The sequence below is a fragment of the Meleagris gallopavo genome, chromosome 12 (assembly GCF_000146605.3).
Source record: "Meleagris gallopavo isolate NT-WF06-2002-E0010 breed Aviagen turkey brand Nicholas breeding stock chromosome 12, Turkey_5.1, whole genome shotgun sequence".
Lineage (NCBI taxonomy): Eukaryota > Metazoa > Chordata > Aves > Galliformes > Phasianidae > Meleagris > Meleagris gallopavo.
This window is the reverse complement of record NC_015022.2, coordinates 12,642,341-12,651,222: the sequence shown is the minus strand read 5'-3', so window position 1 is coordinate 12,651,222 and position 8,882 is coordinate 12,642,341. Positions and strand designations below refer to the sequence as shown.

The 8,882-nt window shown below is 47.1% G+C and overlaps 1 protein-coding gene across 3 annotated transcripts in view; it reads right to left on the bottom strand.

Moving 5' to 3' along the window:
- The window catches only part of NTRK3 (neurotrophic receptor tyrosine kinase 3), a 178,200-nt gene continuing 169,318 nt past the window's right edge, over nt 1-8,882 (bottom strand). For all 3 annotated transcript variants that reach the window (XM_010717488.2, XM_010717489.2, XM_019619511.1), the window contains 2 exons: nt 3,951-4,109; nt 1-482 (listed from right to left, as the gene is read on the bottom strand). In XM_010717488.2, the coding sequence (XP_010715790.1) occupies nt 297-482; nt 3,951-4,109 (345 nt within the window). In that variant the 3' untranslated portion in view covers nt 1-296. The remainder of the gene's footprint in view (nt 483-3,950; nt 4,110-8,882) is intronic.

The window sequence follows — 8,882 nt, the reverse complement described above, 5'->3', positions numbered from 1 at the left end:
TTTAAAGTCTTATAATTTTCTGTAACAGCAGCTTCTTTCTGTATTGGTGTGTGGAAGTTATATATAGAGAGATATTTATAAATATATATAAGCCAAACTGCCTTACAGGTCTTTGTTTTCTGGGAATTTTGTTGGTTTGCTTTTTGTTTTGTTTTGTTTTCAGTGTTGTATGTGTAGCAGGCACTTGAGTTTATATGAAGATGTTTGTTTGGGAGCTGAGGGGCAAAGGACTTGGGAAGGGGAGAGGGAAGGAAGGACGGAAGGAAGGATCAGGGACTTTCGACAAGTGGCCACTTCTAGCCAAGGATGTCCAGGTAGATTGGTGTGGCCTTGCCCAGAGCATGGAGGATCTTGTAGATCTCCTTGATGTTGAGCCGTTGCTGAGGTTCTCTTTGCCAGCAGCCCAACATGATGTCATAAACCTCCTTGGGGCAGACTCGAGGTCTTTCCAGAACTCGGCCTTGGGTAATGCACTCAATGACCTGAAAGAAAAAAAGAAAAAGAAATACTGAACAAAAAGCTGGGCAGTTCCTGGATGATATCCTTTACTGGATCATGTCCTGTCCCAGATGCTTCTTGACTAATGTGGTGCCATTTTGAATCATAGAATGGCTTAGCTTGGAAAGGACCTTAAATCCCATCCATTCCCAACCCCCTGCCATGGGCTGGTTGCCCCCAGCAGCTCAGGGCCGCCCTGGGCCCCATCCAACCTTGCCTTGGGCACCTCCAGAGATGGGGCATATACAGCTCTATGGGCAACCTGTGCCAGGGCTTCATTTAGCGAATGGGAATGCTGAGGAGCCAAGAAGTTTACGAATCCTCATTGCTCACCTGTTTGTGAGTCATTAATGATGGTTTAACACTGAAAAGTTTGTTTCCTTCTGCAACCTTGCCTCTTCCTCTTTTGACACCTATCTACTTTAATGCACCCTCCAGACAGGAGGTCACAAGCAAATTACGTGAAGTTTTAATTGAAGTTGTCAGTACTTTCCTGATAATTGAAGAAAGAAAATAAAAAGCCTTTAGATTCACAAGCTAAATTAATATTTTCATATTTCACACAGCTGAAATGTAGTTTTATTTCCCTGAAAATTGCGAGCCCTTTCCATTGCAAAGCCCAGGAGAGTTCTACGAGAGAGTTCAGCGCATCTCTTTCTACCTTCATCTCCAAGGGCAGCTTTGCCTCATTTTGCAAAGCAGCTGAAAAAAAAAAAAATAATAATAATAACATTTCATCTCATATCACATCTTTGCTAGAGAAAAAAAGACCTGCAGTGCTAACGCTCTGCTCTGGATCAGGTCAGTGCTGCTAATGAGAGAAATGTGAGCTCTTGGACAGCATGAAATGCTATTCAGAAGGATGCCACTGGCATCCCCTAAGCATCTATGTTTTGCTTACTGGAGGAATGGATGCAAAGGTAACCACGGCATGATTTGTCAGAGAGCTGCTATTACCTCCTGCCCTCCTTGGTTGGAGCTGATAAGTCCCAGCGTCACGGTGCACGAGTGACCTGCCACACTCTGCAGACAAACACAGAGCCCAAGCAGTGTGTTGAGGGAAGCCACCCTGCGAGGGGTGTTTGGTTATCATTTATGAATAGTAATGGACCTGCTGCACAGCTCAGCAGATACTTATCACTTTGCTGCTTGCAAATAAATGCAGAGGGGAGAGATTAGGACCTGCTTAAAGCGGACCGAGGAGGATGCACTGTGGGAAGAGCCTGCATGGCACTAGAGCTGTTGGCAGTGTTGACATATGGGAGGGGTTGAAGGTATCCTAAATGTACACAGGAGCCCAGTAGTGGGTCCTGCCTCTCCAGGACAACAAAAGGGCATGGACAGAAGCTAGTGCACTGTCTGAGGTTCTTAGATGAAGTGGCTCCCTGCCTCACTCTCTGCTGAGAAAGGACCTTTGCCAGCCTTGAATAAACACTCCTAAAACTGTTCTGGAGACCACGCAGAACCTGCAGGAGGGATCATGCTCACCTTGCTAATGGCCTCACCCAAGGGACTGACGCTTGGCCAGCTGGGCTGGCTGGCTGCAGAGCCACTTCTCCGATGCCTCACTGTGCAAGAGCTAGTAGAGGCACCAGCTCTGCAACCACCTGGTTTCTCCACACTTCTCCAAAAGAGTGGTGCTGCATTGGCATGGGCTGCACAGGGAGATGGCGGAGTCACCATCCCTGGAGATGTTCAGGAAATGTAAAGATCTGGCACTGAGGCACGTGGTCAGTGGTCAGGTGGGGGTGAGCTGATGATTGGACTAGATGATCTTCGAGGTCTTTTCCAACCAGAATGTTCTCGTGATTCTATGGTGGGAAAACCAATACAGCTGCATCTGTGCAGATCCTAACTAGCTCTTCTCCTATAAGACATGGGGCACATTTCTGAGTCCTATTACCTGCAAAGGAAACTGAGGCATGGAGGCAGCTGAGCTCTCTTCCAGAATGCCTCTCACCTGGGTAGGAGCTACATGTGCTCATTTGTGATTGTATTTACCTTCTTAGGGAAATGCAAGAGCAGCTCATTAAGTAGCGTGACAAATAACTTCTGTCGCTGTCTATTCCATTGTTTGTGTCTCTAAAATGTTTGCGTGTGCTACTTTGGGATATACAGTCAGGCCCCATTGAGCACACGAATGGGCAAGTATTAGAGATGTAAAGCAACACCTTGGATTTGCCATCTCTGCAACTCATTTAATTAAGGGATCTGTATCCAGAAAGCAGAAAATGTCTGTTTCTCATTACAAAAGGTGAAATTTCTGAAATCCATTAGATACACAGTAGGATGAAAATGTGCAAGGTTCCCACACACTGCTCTGTCAATGCATCTTGCTCCTCTTCCATCATACCCCCCGCTATTCTGAGCAAAAATCTTCCAAAGCATTTCTGCTGATGTGCCTCAAACCTCAGCTCTGACACTCTGCTAATGCCAGCCATCCTTCCCTCAACTTTTTTACAGCGCAGCCCTACACTGATGGGTTGCAGCTTTTGTTATTCAAAGAAATAACAAGGACAAACTATCCCCTTGGGTCCCATCCTCAGTGAACAGGGGCAAACCATAGAATAGGTATCCCTGTGACAAACAGACGCAAAGAAGTGTGCCATGTGCCATATAACATGCTTCAAACACTTTGTCAGAAAATGAAGAATGCAGTAAGAGCTTCAGGTATAAAATAAGGCGAAAGAGAGCAGAGGACATGCAGAACATCACACATCCCAGCAATAATTTGTGTTTTGTGTCAGCACCCAAGATGGCTATTATGGAGGTATGTCAGGAATTTGGAAGGCAGAGACCAGGGAGGACCCATGGCTTTGATAGAGCTCTTTCATTCCTGCATGCCTCAATTTCTCCAACTCTTAATGGAGATAATTAAGCTTCTCCTATACGAAAACAGGTTGAGGGAGCTGGGCTTGTTCAGCCTGGAGAAAAGAAGGCTGCAAGGTGACCTCATTGCAGCCTTTCAGTACCTAAAGGAAGCCAACAAACAGGAGGGGAATCAACTCTTTGAAAGGGTTGATAACAGCAGGACAAGGGGAAATGGTTTTAAGTAGAGGGAGGGGAGATTTAGGTTGGATGTCAGGAGAAAGTTCTTTAGTATGAGAGTGGTGAGGGTGCTGGAACAGGCTGCCCAGAGAGGTTGTGGATGCCCCATCCCTAGAGGTGCTCAAGGCCAGATTGGATGGGGCCCTGGGCAACCTGGTCTAGTATTAAATGGGAAGGTTGGTGGCCCTGCATGTGGCAGGGGGGTTGGAGATGCATGATCTTTGAGGTCCCTTCCAACCCTGGCCATTCTGTGATTCTGTGATTTTTATCTCTATGCCCGAAAAACAACACAGTAAGGAACTATCATGGGTGCCAAGGTGGGAACCATCGGTGCATGAGAAGTCTGGAAAGGAGAGATGGTAACAAACACAATTTCCAGCTGAGGTATCTCAGCACTGTTGTACCTCTGTGTTCGAGAGCTGAAACCAGGGCTGCTTCCCATAGGTGAAGATCTCCCAGAGGATCACCCCGAAGCTCCAGACGTCACTCTCCGTTGTGAACTTCCTGTACATGATGCTCTCTGGAGGCATCCAGCGGATAGGCAGCATGGTGTGTCCTCCAACCTGCATGAGGAAAAAGGCATGAGGAGATCTGAGTGAGCAGAGCCCCGAAGAAGCACACAGCTCTGATGGAATATGGACGGACTTGGGGCCTCCCCACGAGCTACATCAACACGGTGCTGCTCAAAAGACCTGGGTTGGATACAGCCTCCCCGACCGCCCATGGGCTTACCCACCAGTCCCACCTGGTTAGCATGATGGATAGGGAGTGAAATGTATCAAGATAAATGATGTCCCCTCCTCCCAAAATAGGTTTGTAAAGTAATAAAACAACAAAATGCCAAGGGTGTGTTCAAACCCTATAGTGATGAACCAGGAGGTAAGACAGGGAGCAAAGTGTGCTGCAGAGTGCTGCAGTGGGTTTTGCAGGGCCTCAGCACCCACCAGAACTACAGAGTGGGGTTTGTTGCTCCTTGGTGAGGCTTGCTAAAAGCCGAATGCAATTCACCTAATTGTGTGAAAGATGTTGTGCTCTTAAAATTGTGCTACAGGCCTTTTTGAAGAGTGCTATGAATATGTAAATGACTGCAGGACCGCAATGCAAAAAGGAGGCCTGTTTGTAAAGAACAGGCTCGTGCATGCAGGGATATGCCCAGTGTTTAATGGAGGTAGGAAAGCCAGTTCTTTGGAGAGCTTGGAAATGGAGGAGGCCAAAGGTGAAGTCCCATTGGAGTATTCAAAGAGAAAGGTCCTTTCTCCTTTAGGGTCTGCAGCCTTTCAGTATCTAGTGGGGATATAAGAAAGAAGGGGGCAGACACTTTAGCAGAGCTAAAAGAGGAGAGATTTAGATTGGATATAAGGAAGAAGTTTATACAGTAAGGGTGATGAGGCATTGCCAAAGGTTGCCCAGAGAGGTGGTGGGTGCCCCATCCCTGCAGACACTCCAGGTCAGGCTGGATCTGAACACCTGATCAGCTGTAGGTGTCCCTGTTTAGTGCAGGGCAGTTGGACCCTTGAAGGGTCCCTTCCAACTCAAATGATTCTATGATTCAGTAGGCACGTGAATGCAGCAGGTGAACGCATGCAAACAGCTTGAAAGCAGATGGATATACCTTCAGATTCACTAGAGATTTCTAAACAAGTGTGTCTAAGCAGGGCAATTTTTTTTTCCTCTCTTCTGTCCTACACAAGAAGCACCATCTGTGGGGAAGCAGCTAATTGAGAAGCCCAGCCGGCGCAGGGAGCCACACAGCCACCAGTCCGGCACTTCTTTCTGCTGAGGATGAAGTGGCTGAGGGTTTAGTGGTGATGAGAGACAGGGCTTTTGTGGTGCTGCTCGGAAGCCTGATCGCCTCATTATGGACACCAAAAAAGCAATTGCTAATAACCTGGTAGCACTGTGGTTGATTCAGACAGGCAGAAATCTCTCCTTATCCTATGAAGGATTTCGGGAAGAAGATTTCTAGGATTTCTGCGTATGTGTGGGCTACTCAAAATAATGAGATTGTTGCACGCTTGTTTGCGTGCAAATCTTTCTCCTACAAACAAAGCTCTCTCCCAAGCTCCTGGTTTCCCCACAGGCTTCTTTGCCTGATTAAAACTGAATCAGTGTTAGGAAGGGCCAGTACAGAGGCAAGCCCCACTTCTTGGAAGCAGGAGGGACAGTGCTGTGGGAGCAGTGCTGGAATAGGCTGTGAGATGGGTCTGATGCTTAGCAGGTTTCTGCATGGAGGATGCCAGCCAGATTGCTCTGAGGTCTGCCAGCATTCAGACCTGGATTCGCAGCACTGTGCTCAGAGGTCTGTGGACCTGCTCCTACCTGAGAAACAGCCTCCTGCTGCTAAAGAGAGAAGCAGTTCAAAAGGTCTCAGGAGCATCTTTCATTCCTAAGTGCAGAGACACTCAGAACTGCAATGCATGGAGATAAAACTCCTAGCAGCTCTACACTTCCCATGCAGAGTCGCCGTGGCTGGCGTGGTCAAAGCTTGCTGCTCTGAACTCCCTTAATGGAAGTAGAAGTATTCTTTTCTTTGTTTCTTTGAAACCCTGGTTGCAATTTTTGCTCTTTCCTTCGTTCCTAGCTTTTACAAGTTGCTTTCCATTTTAGTGAAGGGCTCCAAGGAAATGTTATCAATAGAACATGACATACATCAAACTTGATTGTTGCAGAAATTGTTTTGAGCTAATGCTTATTTTTTTCCCCTTAAGTAGCCCTAGCTCTCTTATTTTTCCAGCAGTCTCAAGATGATTACTTATTACAAAGTTCTCTACATTTGCAATATCCTGAATCTTGGAGAATCATTGGAGATTCTCAGCTAAAGCAATGCATTGAGCCCATCTCACACTCTTTTGAACTGATCTAGTGGCAATCAGAATCTATGAACCAGATCCTCAGCCTACACAACCAGCTCAAGCAGTACTGCATGCATGGACACCATTTGAGAGTCTGGCCCTGAAAACAGCACAGAAGCCAGTAACCCCATCTTAGCTGTAATAAACTATAATGCAGTCGAGGTCTTTCATCTCCTCCAGACCCATCTGGGTGACAAATTGCCAGTAAAGTGACATGCACAGTCAATAGCTGTCCCAGGGACGTGACAACACAATCTTGGCTAAGTTCACATGGTAGAGTCCAGCAACTGTCAAATATTCATCTTCACCCTCAGTGTCATGTGAGACTTGTCATGTCTTGAGAGTGTCGTGTCTTACTAAAAATAAATCCAGTAGTAACGAATACATTCATTTTGGGGGAAACATAAAATTAAGCAACGCCCAGCACTGCTTGAATAACAACATGTCGTTCAGCTGTGCTCATCAGTGGGAACCTCAGAAGTATCCTCTGCATCTCCAATAGGGTGTCACATTTTTGAGAGCACATGCTGGGAGATCCCATCCACCACTCAGGTGCACTTCCCAAGGCTGCTACAGATGCAGTGCCCTCAGACAGCAGCACTGACACATCTTTCCCAGAGGCACTACACAGCCTGGAAGAGAGTTTTGCTTTCAAGTAAATACAACAAGTAAATCCTCTGCTGTTCCCCCCCCTTAAATCCTGATGCTGCCAAGCTCACCCTTTTTCCTTGCTATTTTAATGCTTCACAGACCTGCAGACTGGCCTCTTTATCCCATTGCCATGGCTGTCGAGCTTCACTTGACATTTTTAGCTCTCTAACTTTCTCTCCCCAGATCAACTCCCCATGCCCACATTGACATGTTATTCCCACTGCTTTGCTCTTTCACTTTGCAGTACTATCCTAATAATAAATAGAGCAATCAGCGCGCATCCTCACAGCTGCCAAAGTTGCCTTCATCTGTCTCCATCTCCGAATTGCAGTATCATCTCCATTGCTTCCTAACGGATACTCACAAGGCATGACCTGGGCTACAACCACATGTTGGGTATGGCACATGTTTGGGATGCTCCAGGGCACCAGGGCTGTGCTCTGAGGCCTCATTACATGTTTGAGCCCACAGACTGCGAGAAAAGCAGCCACTCCCTCGGAGCAGCTCATTGCTGTATTACACCTGAACCTTGGGGAGCTGGGGGAGGTTGGGGAAAGGGCAGCATTAATGGCCATTAGGGAGAGAGATAATTACTTAATGCTAGTACAGCACTTTGAAGATGTAAAGCTATATAAGTGCTACGTACAAGTAGCATTGTAAGGCTCTAGGTTTGTCTTCTAGGAAGGAAACCTGGTGCCTAGGGAAAGAGTTCTCCTTGTCCCAGCTTTCTGAATGACATCCAGCTGATTAGGAAGGGAAGATGACACGTCTTCCCCGATGAGCCTGGCAGCGCTGCAGCAGGGAGTGGAACAGCAGTGTGCAGCAAAGGCAGTGCAATGTACAGAGAGAACACGGACAATCAAAACCAGAGCAGGGCTGAAAAACCCTCAGGAGAACTTTGGATGCGTGGGAACGCAGCTCCCAAAGCAGTAACAGGTGGGTGTTGGTAGGCACCACATTCTCCTTCCTGAACCCTGCTAGCTCTGGGATCACATCCCAAAGCAGCCCCTATACCATACCCACCGTGAGGACCTTGCTGCTATTTCTCTCCGGGAGAATCCACTCAACACATCACCTCTTTTTAGACCTAGTGATAAGACACACATTCCCTGATTGCTGTAGGTAGCGATGACCTGGGCTCTTCTTTAATTGAAGACCTGGCTGCCATCCCAGGCTGGGCTGCACATGAACATAAGTCCTAAGAGCTGTATGGTCCTGGGAGGTGCTCTGCCCTGATTCCTTCCTTCCATCAGCTCTGGGTCCAGCAGAACTGAGGCAGTTCTGTGTCCTCTCAGACGTGCCAGCAGTTCACGTGCGTGGGTCCTGATAGATTCCGGGGCTCCTTGTGCAAAGCAGAGGTATTAATTCTGACATGCAGACTGATCTGAGCTTTGCTGAACATTAGCTGTCCCACAGTTCATGGCCTAAACTGTCACCTTGCCAAGCTCTTAAGTCCCTAAGTAGTTTACATTAGAGGTAGCTGCATTTAAGTGCACATTGTGACTGGATGTGATTCCCCAGTACTTTATCTGTAATTTCCTTTCTGTTTCATTGGAAAGAAATGCGTTAGCTATATCTTTGACAGCACCATTTCAAGAATTACCCTCCAAAATCCCAAAGCTCTTCTCCTGACTCTGAAAAGCCTTAAGCAGTACCAGCCCTGAGCTGAGGCTGAAGCCTTAGTTCCCCCCTTCTCTTCAAAGCTATTCTGAAGATGTTCCTGCAAACAGTCTCGGCACAGCTCTTGCCTTCAGGTCCTGTGCCTTTGCTGTTCCCATTGTGCTCAATATGAGTTTAAAAACAGTTAACAAGCAGCAAAAAGCTTCTGACAAC